The sequence below is a fragment of the Xiphophorus hellerii genome, chromosome 19 (assembly GCF_003331165.1).
Source record: "Xiphophorus hellerii strain 12219 chromosome 19, Xiphophorus_hellerii-4.1, whole genome shotgun sequence".
Classification (NCBI taxonomy): Eukaryota; Metazoa; Chordata; class Actinopteri; order Cyprinodontiformes; family Poeciliidae; genus Xiphophorus; species Xiphophorus hellerii.
The window spans coordinates 3,700,138-3,715,450 of NC_045690.1; the positions used below are offsets into that span (position 1 = coordinate 3,700,138).

The window sequence follows — 15,313 nt, forward strand, 5'->3', positions numbered from 1 at the left end:
TGAGGAATCCTTTAATCTCCATGGCAACCATTCAACTGTGCAAAACGCCTGGGTGGACCTAGCCCCGCCTTCAAGGATGAAACTCCTCCCCCACACAGCTCCTTCAGACTAGCCAGCAGTAATTAGGAAACGCCTGGTGGAGCAACTGAGCTCATTATAGGAGCTACTTCTCAGTGAAATGCTGATAAAAACATTGATGAAGGGTTAATAAAGGAGCAGTGTTGTTATTTAGATCAGGACATGATTGTGTTGCTTTTTTACCTGCTTCATGTTGTCACACAGGTTCTATTGAACTCATTTCTTTATTCTTGCAGCAGTCAGACCCATAAAATAGTTGAATCATGGTTCAAAGAAGGGAGCAGGTTGGTTTTTGCAGCGGCCTTGGGCTACAAGCTCATATTGATTGCCAGGCTTACGAACTAATGACATGGGATGATTGGCAGTTTTGCTGAATTGAACGGCTGCCTCGGTTATTCTGACGAGCGTCTGGCTCACGTCCTCCTGCCTGGTGAATGCAGGTAAAGATCAGCTCACATTGTCTGACTCTCCCATCTCCTGCAGGTGCAGTAACAGGGGCTAAACAGTTAGCATGGGGAACAAAAGGAGGAAGGACGCCAGCTGAGCTCCTGCACCAAACCAGAAAAACAAAAATGGCTCAATCAGTGAGACGGCCGGAGACGTTAGGAGCCGTCAAACTCAAACCTCAGGCGGATAAAACCAGGAGCGGCTACTTCTGCAACGTGAAGAGCAGGTATCTAAGACAACTGACTGGCTGGTTGAAACCCTAATAAATGTTTCCAGAGGTCATTAAAGGTCAACTAAGCCTGTCCCACGTTCCCAAAATCTAACAAAATTGATGCCAGTCAACTCAATTATGTTTTGTTTGTGCAGGAAACATTTTCGTTTGTGCTGCCTTTTTCTTTGAAGATATTAATGAAAGTTTAAAGGTCAAAAGGTCAGCCAGCCCCACCCACATAAACCAAATCTAACAAAATTGGTGTCAAGTGTTTGGGCTGTAAAAACGGTTTTGTTTGTGCTGCTTTTGCTTTGAAGATATTTGATCATATCTTATGGAAACCTTTTTATTAATACTTTTAAAACAACAGCAGCACAAATAAAAAAATTCCTGCACAAACATTTGACACCAGTTTTGTTAGATTTGAGGAGGGTGGGGGGCCGACTGCTCTGGGCCTCCATGCAGCATCATGTGGGTGAGAGGAGCCCCATCTTGGCAGGAAGTGTTCGGCGGCTCCCACTCCACTATAAATAACTCAGCAGACTGCGGATGCTACACTGCTCACACTTTGGTTCTCCAAGTCCGAAATCCTTGAAGCTGCGCCTCAAAATAAAATCTGTGAAAGAAGAGAGTCGAAAAAAATGAAAAGATACATGAAATCAAGCAAATATTGTCCAATCTTTGTTCTTTTTTGATGCTATTTATTGTAGATCCAAAACTTAGAAAGGATTTTCCACCGTTGCTGCATAAAAAATCGGCGTCTCGTTTTCAAATTCTTTTGGCTTTAAATGTATTTTCAGTCATAAGAACAGGATTTGGGTTTTCCTGGGACAATTTGTCATCCAGGAAAATTTGTTATCTTGACATTTATCAAAATCTTTTCATTTTTTTGCGTTCTCCACCTTTCCATGCTTAAGTGTACAAAATAAATTGTCCAGTTTTCCATAAATTCCCTTAATAATTTCCTCCATGAAACAGAAAACTCAATTTTCATCCTAATCAGCTCAGAAAATTAAGTTTGAAACTTGGACTACACCCTAAAAGTAGTCCAATGTGGATCAGAGGAAAGTATTCGTAGTGTAAATTTCCACAATGGAGCTTTATGAATGCAAACTAATTGTGTGGCACATTGCCCAGGTCTTGAACTGTTACACTGGTAACAGATCAATTTATATTGGTAATAAATCAGTTTATATTGGTAATAGATCCAGTTATATTGGTAATAGATCAGTTTGTGTCTCAGGTTAGGATCCAAGCTGCCTGCCGGTGTTTCTCAGCCTCCACGGTTCGCTAAGCCTCCCTGGGAGAATCAACCTCAATCCCACATCATGCAGAACGCCGCGGCCGGCGCTGCGCATAGCAATGACCCCGTCGCCATGGGCCGACCTCTCGACCACGTCCCCCACATCAGGAACCCAAAGCTGAGGCAGTACTACCTGCAAGGTGCTGCTGGGCCGCATGACTTCAAATTTACTTCAATTTTTTTTTTAAACTACTTTGAATAATTAACTGTATGGGTGGATAACTGAGATTAGTTGGAATGTGTGTTGGACGGAACCGAGATTATTATTATTACTTTTCTGAAAGCGCTTTGAGACGACATTAAACAAAATCCTGGTTTCAGCTTCACGGAGAGGAACAAAGCCATTGAAAAAAAGAAATTTGGACTTTTTACTCATAATTCTGATTTTAGATTAGATTTTAATTTGTCACTGTACACAACAATAATCTCAGAATGTTTTTTCTTTTGTTTTATTTTAGAATTTTGATTTTATTTTCAGACTTTTTACCCTTTTTTGGAATGTAGATTTTTTTTCAGAAATATGACTTTTTATCATATTTTAGACTTTTTTCAGAATTTTGACTTTTTTATGGAATTTAGATTTTTTTTCTGAAAAAAGTCAGAATTTTGAAATTTTTCTGAGAATTTTTTCTTTCAGAATTTTGACTTTGTCAGTATTGTGATTTTCTTTTCTCAAATTCTGATTTTAATCTCAGTTATCTCACTTTTATCTTTCTCCAGAATAATGTTAGAATTTATTTTTTTAGTGGACCTTATCCTCTTCCATACAGCTTTGTGGCCTAAGCACAGTTTTTACCCAGAGTATCTTTAAAAATTGAAACAAGTTTAATGTTTTCCCTCACAGGAACTGCGTGGGAGCTCAGCACCACCGTAGCGACTGCGGAGCGCGTTGGTTTACCAGCAGATGGCAGCACAGTGAGTCACCGTTCCTCATCACATCCAGTGGTTGTTACAGCAGCTCCTGATGAGCGAACTGATACCTGGGACATTTATGTAACATCTCTGCATAAATGGACTTTTGGTTTTGAAATGCATCTTGAGTTTTATGGGCCAGTAAGTGTTACATAGGACGTGTCCAAGGTTCAGAGTTACGATTCAGGTTCAGCAGTTCTGCGACACCATGGGGAGAACAAGTCTGTTTAAGAACTTCTACAGTAAATACAGTCGAAGGAACGCACTTTCAGGCTTTTACTCCAAGGTACCTATCAGTTTAACTTTTATAATATACTTATATTGTATTTATGAGTTAAAAATGGGAAGCTTGGATTGATTTTTTATGTCTGGTGTGATAAATCTCATATTCTCACACATTTAGAAATTGAATTAATAGTTATTAGAGCTGTAAAACATTATATTTTGCTTCTTTGAACCTCTACTGACCTAGCAGTAACATCTGATAACATCTGAAAATCTGAGCTATATCTTGCTCTTATAAAGCAAGATATAGGAGTTTGCTTTAATTAAATAACTAATTAAAATTGCAGAAAAAGTTATAAGTGAAATCTGCCAATAGAACAAGACATTTTTCCCATCTTATAGAAATACAAATTACTTTGACATACGCTAAAAAAGGCAATAAAATTAATATATTTAAAAACTACAAAACAGCTTAAATCACACTGAGTTTAAAAGTCTGTTATTATAAGTAAAATTTTCCACTGGCAGATTATTTCACTTATAACTAGAACTTTTTCATCAGTATTAAGGAAAACAAGGTTTTAAGGTAACAATAGTTGAAAAGTTGTTCAAAAGTTACTTCTAAGTTAGTTTTGTCTTATTTCAAAAGAACTAAAATATTTGCACTAGAAACTAGACCAAAAATACTTGTTAAGTTTTTGTGTTTTTGCAGTGCGTTGTATCGTTTACAGTTGAATGCTTTTGGAGAATAATTTGCAGGCACTTTGCGGCGCTCATGAATGTTCTTATTATTAATTATTTACCACTGCAGTGTATGTTGAACGGAGATATGTCATAAGAGTGTTGCAGGGCGGTAACTTTCTGTTTTAACTTGTCAGGGAATAGAAAACTGATTCACTGCATCAGTTAGTCACTGACTGACACTCACTGACCGCCGTATTTAAACCACCTGCAGATGTTTTACATTTTCTTTTTATTTGCCTCCCAGCACCAATGAATTGCATAACACTTCAGATAATGAATTGTGATGATTGACGACATTCACAATAAAAGATAATACATGACTTTTATTGTCTTTCAACTGAAAACGAACTGTTATTTATTGCATTAGCAAAGAGGAACATGCGAAGTGTTTGAACATTAGGTGATAAAAACCGACCGGAAACCATTTTGCTGCTGCTCGTTGCAGGGTCTCCCCGGGGACACAGTGTTCAGCGTTTCGTCTACGTTCAGCAGCGATGGATCCTCAGGAGACAAGAGCAAAAGTTCAACGCAACTCAGCTCTGATACCAACGTAATAAAAGAGGTATGAGCCAGCTGTTAGCATCTGATGTCCGCAGAAATGTGGCTTGTGTCGATTTGTAATGCAAACTAGCACTTCCCCCGCTCTTATGACTAAAATATTCAGCAGGAAGTTACTCCCTTAGTTTCCAGGCCTCACTCAGAACATTCAACTTATAAATAAAAGCTAGTACTATTTTAAAGGGAACATGTAATGCAAAATTCACATTTTGCACATTTTTGTGGTTCCATTCGGGATTCTACTGCTTCTAAAAACAAACCAAGCGATTAAAAAACCCACCCAGCTGTTTTTTGGTAAGAAATTGTTGCTTTTTGGTGATTTGAAAACAAACCGTTTCAAAACTTCTCAAATGTAACATCACAAATCAGCAGGCAGTGAGCTATGACCTGGTAACCCCAGGGAAGCCCAGCCCGTTGCCTGGCAACCCCAGCAGAGTTCTGCCCGTTACCTAGCAAACCCAGCAGAGTTCCGCCCGTTACCTAGCAACCCTAGGAGAATTCAAGGACATTTGGTCAGCAGGTTTTACAAAAAGACAAGGTCTTTGTTGTTGACTTTCCATCCAGAAACTACTTGCTGCATTCTTGTTGGTTGTGTAAGAGTATGGAGCTAAATTGGGGCCATAAAGAAAAGAAAAAAAAATTAAACTCATAAAAGAAAAATTTTACTGAAAATTATATTGAAACTGAAAACACATCTAAAATTAAAAAAAAACACTTTTGAATCTAAAAAGTAGATTTTAACTTTTTTTATTTTCTGTTTCAAAACGGTTTTCAGTTTCAGTTTCAATTTTATTTGTTTTTTTTTTTTTTTTACAAATTTATCGCTCCAATTTCGCTCCATACAGGAGGCTCCACCTCTGCTTTTCAAAGCAGAGATAGACGTTTGTGTAATTGCACATCTGTTTGCAGCCATTTTCAGGTGGGAGAGTAAAGTTGAGTAGGGGGCGTGGCCAACAGAAGCTTATTTGGAATTCAAGTGACAAGACGCCCTAAAACTTTAGGCAGAATTGTGCAGACTAAAATTTCATTATCCAAGAATAATTTTGTAAAAAATAATGTAATAAACATTTAATTTCATTTCAGCTTAGGATAGGTTTTTATTGATCTATCCCTAACCTGTTCAAGACAGCAATAGTTCACCTTTAATGTGATATTTTGGAGCATCGCAGATAAAACAGCCACTTCATTTACAGCCCTCATCTCCCTCCTGTAGCTCAGATGTGACTAGAAACACGGAAAGGAGGGGAAATGCAGAAAGAGGAAGTGATCCCTCCTATTTTCGTGGTGCACCGTGTGTCCATGTCAAAGTCAGAGTTAATCTTATCATGGCTTCCTTTCTGAAGCAGCTGGTCTCAAAGAGAAAGGACGCCTCTGTCAGTGGAAAATCCTCTCAGCTAGAACTGGGCTGCGGGTCGAAGGAGAAACTGGAGGCAGATGCAGATCAGGACTGTTTGGATTCGCTCCTGGCTCAGACTCCGTCTCCCTCACCGGAGGCTGAATATGACAGACTTCTTGTAAGTGAAAAAATTGCTGCATATTCTGCATTTTGCTGATAAGTGTCTACAAGTTGTAACCTTTTAGAAAGAGGTAGTTTGCACCCAGAGATTGTTTATTAGCAACCAATGCACCTGTTTTCTTACTTCAGAGATTTATTATTTACTTCTGATTAGGGTCTGAAACGATTAGTTGGATTAATTGTGATACACTAAAGAAACCTGCAGGCGTTTATGTTTCATATCTAAAATGATTTACAGAAAACAAACTTATTTACTTCATCAAAATATTGTGTTTTATAGTACTTGAATGATTAATCGGATTAATTGTGATTAATCGATTATTTAAATAGCCATCAACTAATTTAGTAATCGATTAATCATGAACATTTGTTGATAAAACGACACAGCAGTACTGAAGCCTAGACTACAAAAATATACACATTTTGCATTTAAAATAAAAAATAACTTTTTTGTCTGTAAATATGTTCTACCCAGAAGTTTTAACTTCATCTGGTTTCACATTCTGTTAAATAATTATCCTATTAAGCACCTTTTGCTCTCGAATTATTAATTGGTTAATCCAAAAATCAATCACCAGATCAGACTTACTCTGTAATGGTGTTAAATCAAGCAGAAACGACTGAGCTTGTCACATTTTTAGTTGTAGATGCATCTTTTGTATCTGCAACTAAGGATGAAAAGGGTCATTTTAGGTTAAAGGAGAAAAAAAAGAAAAAAGTATTTCTATTTTAAAATAAACCTGTTCATGTGACTGTGCTGCTGGCAGGATGTGGAGGCGGTGCCGCTGCCAGATGGGCACCTCTGCCTTCTGGCTCTCCCTCCGGAGTGCTGCCAGGGCGAGCGCCCGGCCGCCATGTTGTATCTCAAACTGTTCTGCCGTTACATCACCGACGGAAAGGTGAGGAACGACAAAATATAAACTCTGATTTCAGCTCCGTGGACGTCTGAAATCCCATCTCCTTGTCTCTGCCAGGGTGTGGTTTCTGGTATCCTGGTGGTGACGCCCACTAAAATCTTCTTCGACCCGTCCAAAACCCATCCGCTGGTGACGGAGCACGGCTGCGAGGATTACCTTCTGTCTTGCGCTGTTGACAGTTTGGCGTCCGTCTCTTTCTTCTCTGACGTTTCACACGTTCACTTCAGCGCCTCCCAGCAGAGGTCGGTGCTGTTTCACTGCTGCGCACAAATGAGACAAATGGGACTTACTATTTCATGTACAGTTGTGAAATTGAGCAAAGTCGTGAAACAAAGTGCGCCGCACCAAAAAGGATCAGTACCTGTTGAGTTCTCTTCTGATCAGCTATGCAATTCTTTCTCCATTTGTACTTAAGAATTGTTTAACTGTTGCAAACCCACAATATAAGCTTGTTTTACCGCTTGAAAAGTATCTTTTCCTGTGTAAAAAAAACATCCAAGAGAATATTTTTTTGTTGTTGTTGTTTCAAAATGCCAAGCTACAGTACAAAAACGCTTCTGATTTTTAAAGAATAATAATAGAAACGTACACTTTATTGTAAGCGACTTTAACAGCTGGTATACAGATGGAAACGATGAGTAATTTATTGTTGTTTCAAACAATTAATGGTTTATTAGTCTAAAATTAGTTCCAGTCGACTAACTAGTAACGTTTTCAGACGTACTTTAAGAGCTGTAGTTTGGCCGCAATCCAGCAGAGGGCGTATCTGGTCACCCTTTTTAATTATGAAGACACAAAGATGGCGGCTATATAAGCAGAAGAGAAACGGTCCAGAGTCCGGTTTCGTATATAAAATGCACTTTATGCGGTTCTGTTTTGAACCGACAAGCTCCTTAAGTAACATTATGGAAAATGCAAGTAAGGAAGGTTGATTTTGAGAGCTGTCGTGAGTTAATGCATCTCATTTAGCGAAGTTTTAACCTTCGGTCAGGAGCAACCGCAGGCTACTTCTGTATGAGCATCTCTGTTCATGAGGAATTAAGTGTTTCGCATTTTTTCTTGTCCTCTTTTATTATTCAACAACCTAAGAGGTTCTTGTTTTATTGTGAGAAAACAACAACTTTCTGTTTATTTGGTCAGTATTTGTGTGACAACGAGGTATTAGGGCTATTAGGGAGCAAATTTCAGTAAAATGTTATAACAAGATTTTTTATTTATGTTATGAAAAGATGGTTGATCTTGTTACAAGAGAAAACTGGTGGATCGATGAGCTCAGCCAACTTTACATTCAGTTATTAATTGATAACTTGCCTCCTTAGTTCAAAGAAAATCTAAAATAGCTGATTTTGTTGTTTTCATTGCAGAAGGAGAGAAAAAGCAAAGAACATATTCCAGAAGCTCAAATCCACTAAGAGTCATGGAGGCAAAAAGCCGGAGGATTCCCCCCCGGCGCTGGTTTCTGCGGCTCCATCGGCGCTGCCCAGTCCCACCCTGAGCCTAACCAACCAGGTTTCCCAGCAGGACGAGGCAGGACAGCAGAGACACGGACCATGTGGACGGGGGGCTGGACGGCGGCTCGCTCAGGGTGCTGACCGAGGATCCTGTGGGCGGCCTGGCCGTCCTGAGCAGCGCCGCCACTTTCTGCTGCGGCGGACCCGAGGGCACGGAGAAATCCTCTGAGAAGAGTCAGACTGAAGGTAAGGCTGGATGACATGGCGTTTTAAAACTAAAACCATGAAGCTCAGCAATCAAAATTAAAGTAAACCTAGTTATTTTTAATTTATCAGAATTTTGTCCTTGTTAAAAATAAAAATTTCTCATCTGGGCCTAACTGGTGGTGGGAATACCATCTGCTCTTTTACGTCTGCTGGTTTCATGTTGGCTTCTTCTTCTCTGGACGTCTGTTTGCTTTCCAGCTCCTCGAAGGCCGTCGGCGGGAAGCCTCGGGGGTTTGATGTTCGTGCGACTGCGGGTTCAGTCGCCTGCAGGGAAGAAGAGGTCAGCTAAAACTTTACCCAGGAGGGACACCTGGCTCGCTCTGACACAAGAAAGGTACAGAAAGGAAAAACAATATCTGCAGCAAAACCCACAGACAATACTACAAAATATGTAAAGAAATATAGACTTTTAGAATGGTTTTTCCTCAGTTTTAGTCAATATTTCTCACTTTCGGTTTATTATCTAGTTGTCATATTGTTGCAAAGCACTGTGTCCCTTTTCTTTATATATCATGCATACATTTAAGAATTAACTCGTAATATTGATAACTTAACAGCTAAAACCAATGATAGTCATCGTCAGCAAGCAGTTTTTTGCCCTCCAGCAGGAAATGGGACGGGATCCATGCGGACGTCACGCTGCAACTGGTCTATAAACTGTATATATACTGTATATATACTATATAACTGATGGTTAATGTTGAAAGAAGCAAGTAAAAACTGAAATATTTTGCTGTTTGGCTTTTGATTTTGTCAGATTTATAGTGAATTTGTTCTGCTTTTGGGGTTTTTTTTGCAGGGTATTCCTGCTGTTTTTACTAAAGTAAATGAATGATTCCAACTCATTTAAAGTCACCACTTGTTAACAGGTGACTTTTTAACATGCAGATTTGCTATTTTTTCCTCGTTCGAATAGGAGAGGAGCTCAGGAAAAGCAGAGCTGATATTAATTCCTGTTCTTCTCTGCATCAGCGTCTCCTTTCTGCTGCAGCTGTCGCTGTTGTTTGTCATCCCAGTAATCCTGACTCATCCTGCTCCCTCTGCAGCTCCGACGAGCTGCGCTCCTTCCTGAAGCTTCACCGGCCAGACCTGCGTCTCCTGGACGAGGAAGAGGAGCCAGACCACGATGAAGAAGAGTTCGTTCTCATAGAGGACAAAGGAGAGGAGGATGCAGAGATGTTTCAGACGCTGCGCGGCTCCGCAGACGACTGGGAGGTGAGCGGGACCCTTTCCTACCTGTGGATTAAAAACAAGAGGAGCTAATGTGGCTTCTGTGTTTCTTCTTTGGAGATGGTGTTGATGGAGGAGAATAAAGACAAGCTGTGCGCAGTGATCGACAGGGAACCCGAAGGGGTCGGTGACGTCGTGGAGAACAGCCACGTTCTGCAGGTTTCACATGTCAGAGAGGTGAGCGACACTCCGCCATGTGATCCCACTGTTGACACAAAGCACACATGCACTTTGAAAAGGCTCGACTTAGTTGAGCTCAAAGGTTTAATTACTGCTTTGTTGCTTTTCATTCACTTTAAAACTTAGTAAAGTTCTGATTACAAAGAGCTGCGACTAGTGATTAATCGATTAATCTATTTGTTGTTCTGTACAATATTGGAAATACATTAATGAAATGCAAATAAACAAATGATTTAATTCCTCTATGATTAATCAATTACTAAATTAGTTGTTGATTATTTCAATAATCGATTAATCATTCCTCCTTTATTGATTAATTATCTGCAGATCAACTCGTTTTACTCAACCAGATAAATATTTTCGCACCTTTTGACTTTAAATGCCAACATTGTAAAGTTTATGTGGGAGATACAGTCAAGGATTTATAATAATTAAACTTTTTCAGTATATTCTGACTTGTGTAAACAAATGTTGAGAATAATAACCAAATAAAACATTTACATTCTGCTTCTTTTAGACAACCTGGAAAAAAAAGAAGCATTTATAAGTTAAAATGTTTCACAGGCTGCTGATCTGTTGCATAAAATCCCAGTAAAACCCATTGAGGTTTTTGGTTTGAGTGGTAAAAAGTGAAATGTTTGTTTTTTTCCAGCTGTGTAAGGAGCTTCCCGCCAGGACGGTGGGCCGCGCCTGGCAGCTGGCGTACAGCACAGTCCCGGCATGGCGCCAGCCTCAAGTGTCTCTACAGGAAGCTCAGCAGCACCGACTCTCCTGTGCTGATTGTCATAAAAGATTCTCTGGATGAGGTAAAAACTGTAACAGGAACTATAAATGTGGTGCCGCCTGGTTTTATCGGCTATTCTTGATCGATTGTGAACTAATCCATCAGCTTTTTGGGGCCTTCCTGTCTGATCCTCTGAAACCCAGTGAGAAGTTTTACGGTACTGGAGAAACCTTCCTGTTCATGTTGCATCCTCGTTTTAAGGTAAGCTAATAAAAGAGAGGCTAAATGGAACAAACTCCAGCTTTTAATGTTTTCATTAAGGGAAAAACGTTTCCAAAATGACATCATTTGTGAGATTTCTTTATAACTTAGAGTAGATTAGTATGGAGGTTACCAAAGAGCATTAAGCAACAGGCAAAGCTACAAAAATATGTGAAGAAACATCAACTTTTAGAATGTTTTTACTCACTATTAAATAATTACTACATTCATTTTGCAAAAATACTAACCTCATGAGTCCTGTGGCGGAAAACTTTATTATCATTTAACATATTATAACAATAATATGTTAAATGATAAAATTGTATTTTAACACAATTTTTTGTATTATAATTGTTTTTAGAATACAGTTTTTATTATTAAAAATATATAATATTAATATTAATCACATCCATTTTTTTGTTAGAAACATTTTAGTTACATTTAAATAAGTTATTTTATTTAAATGTATTTTATTCTATTTTTTTTCTCCGTCTCTCCTCTCCACAGCGCCCCCTGGCGGCCCCACTTCGAAAACCACTGTATTAAGATGCCCTGCAAAGCAAAAATATCTGTGCCTTTTATTTTTTTTAAATCTTATAACATCAAACCGTTTTTATGGTTTTTTAAAACTTGTTTTTAAATGTTTCAACAGTCATGTGTTGTTACTGTTGCAGGGAAAATGTATCAAATGTCCATTTAACTCCTAACATTCTTCCTTTTTCTACTTTTTTTCTAATTTTGCTTGTCTTATTCTCATTTTATTTTCTCTAGTCCATCAAAGCAGCTGAAAATGAGCATGGCTGCTACAACACCAAAAAAAATGTATCTGCTGTCCAGTTAGGCGGATGCAATAAGCATTACATTAATTAATTTCATGATAAATTAAAACTAGCTCTATAATTCCCATTTGCATGATTTTTTTTCTCGTTCTGCCAAAAAACTGGATGATAAAAATCTACAGTCTTTCTTTGGTCTCTGTTTTTAAGGACAATTTTGTTTACAGAGACTTAATAGTTTGTACTATTTGTTTCTTTTGTTGTTTATTTATTTTGGATATTTAAGATGTCTTCTCTTTAAAATATTTTCAGAGCTTCAGGTGGACAGGAGAAAACTCCTTCTTCATTAAAGGAGACTTGGACTGCTTCGCTGTTGGCGGTGGAAGGTAAAAACCTTTTTTTAGGAGGAGATAATCCTTTATTAGTCCCACATGTGGGACATTTAGGCCGCTTGGCAGAAAAGTTGGGACATTCTGCAGGTTTTTCATTTACCACTTATGCCATTTTTTAAAATATAAGAAATACATTAAAATATGCAAATAAACCAATAATTCAGTTACTTTTTAAAATAAGAAAAACAACATTTTAGAATAATGTAAGAATAATATGTGGTAACTTGTATTGAAAATTGAAATCTACAATAAAGTATACCTTATAATAAAAGAAATATATAGAAAATACGTTTGTTTACTTGAATGCTCAGTTTGCTGTTCTGTTGACCTTTAATTGATTCTGTATCCAGATGTTAGCAATTAATCAATAACTATATTAGTCGACAATTATATCAAATCAATTAGTTTTGAATAATCAATTACTAAGTTAGTTGACAATTATTTTGATATTCGATTAATCATGATTAATTGTGATTGTGAGTAATGACTTATTAAATGAGTTGATTACTTCAATAGATTAATCATAATTAATTGATTACTGAATTATTTTACAATTTTAATAATCATGACTAATAAGTTGATAATTATTTTTAATTGATTGATTGATCATGATTAATGGATTACTAAATTAGTTGACAAGACAAAATCAATTAGTCAGATTTAATCATTACTAAATTAGTTAACAATTGTTTCAATGATCAATAAATTATGATCAAATTATTTTTTTCATTAATTGTGATTAATTGGTTAACAAATTACTTGACATTATTTCAGTAATCAATTAATCGTGATTAATTGGATTGATCCTGCTGCTCACCCAGCCTCTGTGCGTCTCTCTCTCGCCCCCTAGCGGTCACTTCGGGCTGTGGGTCGATGAGAACCTGTATCTGGGCCGCAGCAGTCCGTGCTACACCTTCAACAACTGCTGCCTCTCTGAAACCGACGATTTCCGCATCATGGAGCTGGAGGTGTGGACATTCAGCTGAGGACACGGCTAATTGCTCGTCTATATCGATCACATCTATATAGATGTATATTACTAGACTGTCCTCAGCCAAACTGAGTGCTCTTAATGTAAATTAGCATCCTCATATTGTTTTATAATTGAACATTAACACGTGTAAATACAATCCTGCCTTCTTAATGCATGACTAATGTTAAAATACGTACGAGATCTGAGGAGTTCATCTGCTCTTCATCATCATATCTGCGGTTTTTCGTCCAGCTGGAACGGAGACGATACGTTTTTCTGTTCTACGGTAAAACGCTGTAGAAACTGGAGGACGAGCGTCATCACTGCTGCTCAAGATTCTGACCGATCTACCTGACTTACATCATTCAGTGGATTAATTCATGGAAATCTGCACAATGTGAATTTGAATGGTTGTTCAATGGATCTACACGGCTGGTAAAACGTTTGCTTTGACTCGTCATCACCTGCAGACGCCATTTTGTTCAAATTTCCTTTTTTAAGTTGGAGTGATTATATACGATGAAGTATTACAGCCATACTAATAAAATAAAAACTAAAAAATTTAATTTATGAGAATAAATTCATAGTACTATGGCTTTACTATCAATACTATGAATAAAGTACTAAATTAGTTTATTATTTCAATCGATTAACGATTCATCTATTCATAATACTATGAATAAAGTCGTAATATGAGAATAAAGTCATATTTTGAAAATAGTCTTATTACAAAAATGAACTCAAACTTGAAATTCAAGACCAATCATGACTTTATTCTCATGACTGTTTTATATTGCAACTTTATTCTTGTATTATTTTGACTTTATTTTCAGTTTACTTTTAATATTAAGAGGCCGTTGGAAACAAATTACGAGACTCGACCCTCATATTTTTATTTTCTTAGCGTGGCCCTAATGCGCCATCACAATTATATAAAACAATTGGGTTTTTAAAGGCAAAATTTAATTCACAGCTTTGAATTTATTGATAATTTTCTCTACTCTAAACTCTACCTCCTATTATTTGGTTAAACATTTCTTATCCAGCTCCAGAGAAACCACACTTTTGCATGCCATCCATAAATCTGGATGGGATATTTGACTTCCCCTTTTTTAATGCTTATGACCAGAACTGTTTATTAGATTAAGGAGAAAAAAGACTTAATTTGTACAGAAAAAATTTGTATTTATTATGGAAAAATGGCACCAATAGTTCAGGGAATAACTTGTTTCTCCAAAAGGCTTTGTACAGGAAACTGAAATGACCTGGTTAAAGTTCTGGAAAGTTTGTAGTAACCAACTTGTTCTATACTCAAATGTAAATTAATGACGTAACTGAGGCATAAGATGAAAACAAAAAAGTTTCTTGTCTAATACAGTAAAACAGGCTCTATACCCAAAACATCTTTACAGTTAAAACATCAGTTTTGTCTCCTGTAAATATGAAGCAAGTGGAATAAATGTGAAACAATGCTCTTTGGTCTGATCACATTAATATCTGCACACTACACATTTTTAATAAAATAAATGAAAAAAAATAAATCTACATTTTATGTGCCAGAGTTTGAGTGTTTTGCTCCTCCAGCCGCATCGGCAACAACATCAGGCGTCCCCCGGCTCGGAGAGCTTTCAGGCTGACGGCGTCACAAAATGCACAAAACGGCTGGAGCAGCTCTGGGCGCGTCGAGACACTTCAGTACCGCTTCAGTAACACTTCAGTACCACTTCAGTACCACGCAGGCAAAGCCATGAAAAACACCCCACTGTCTGCAAAAAGTTACTTTAACTAGGGCTGAAACGATTGATCGTGATTAATCAATCTATGAAATAATCAAATAATTTAGTAACTGATTAATTGCTAACTAGAATACAGTGATTAATCGATCCGATTGATTAATCAATTGGATTAATTGAATTAAATTAAGTGCGATTAATTTCTGACATAATCGTGAATTAAGTAATTAATCATTAACTGGTGTATACAGAATTACAAAAGAACGTGTGCACAGCAGTGATTAAGCAAAAATTGTAAATAGAATATAGAAATTTGCATTCATTTCATTTTAGACAATAAAATGTTTGCTTTCTAATTATTTTCTTTTGATTAATGATCACAAAATGATTGAAATTAAGATAAAAATGTTTATTT

At 37.3% G+C, this 15,313-nt stretch overlaps 1 protein-coding gene across 1 annotated transcript; it reads left to right on the forward strand.

Annotated features, from left to right (window-relative positions):
- The first annotated feature begins 650 nt into the window (after positions 1 to 650).
- LOC116709209 (nuclear receptor coactivator 7) lies at positions 651 to 14,637 on the forward strand. Its single transcript, XM_032547623.1, is given in 16 exon segments — positions 651 to 751; positions 1,980 to 2,179; positions 2,884 to 2,954; positions 4,366 to 4,482; positions 5,825 to 5,992; positions 6,762 to 6,893; positions 6,969 to 7,153; positions 8,433 to 8,608; positions 8,828 to 8,963; positions 9,676 to 9,844; positions 9,920 to 10,036; positions 10,692 to 10,754; positions 10,756 to 10,845; positions 10,929 to 11,024; positions 12,113 to 12,186; positions 13,043 to 14,637. Coding segments are annotated over 16 exon segments (2,031 nt in total). The 3' UTR covers positions 13,179 to 14,637.
- Positions 14,638 to 15,313: the final 676 nt, after the last annotated feature.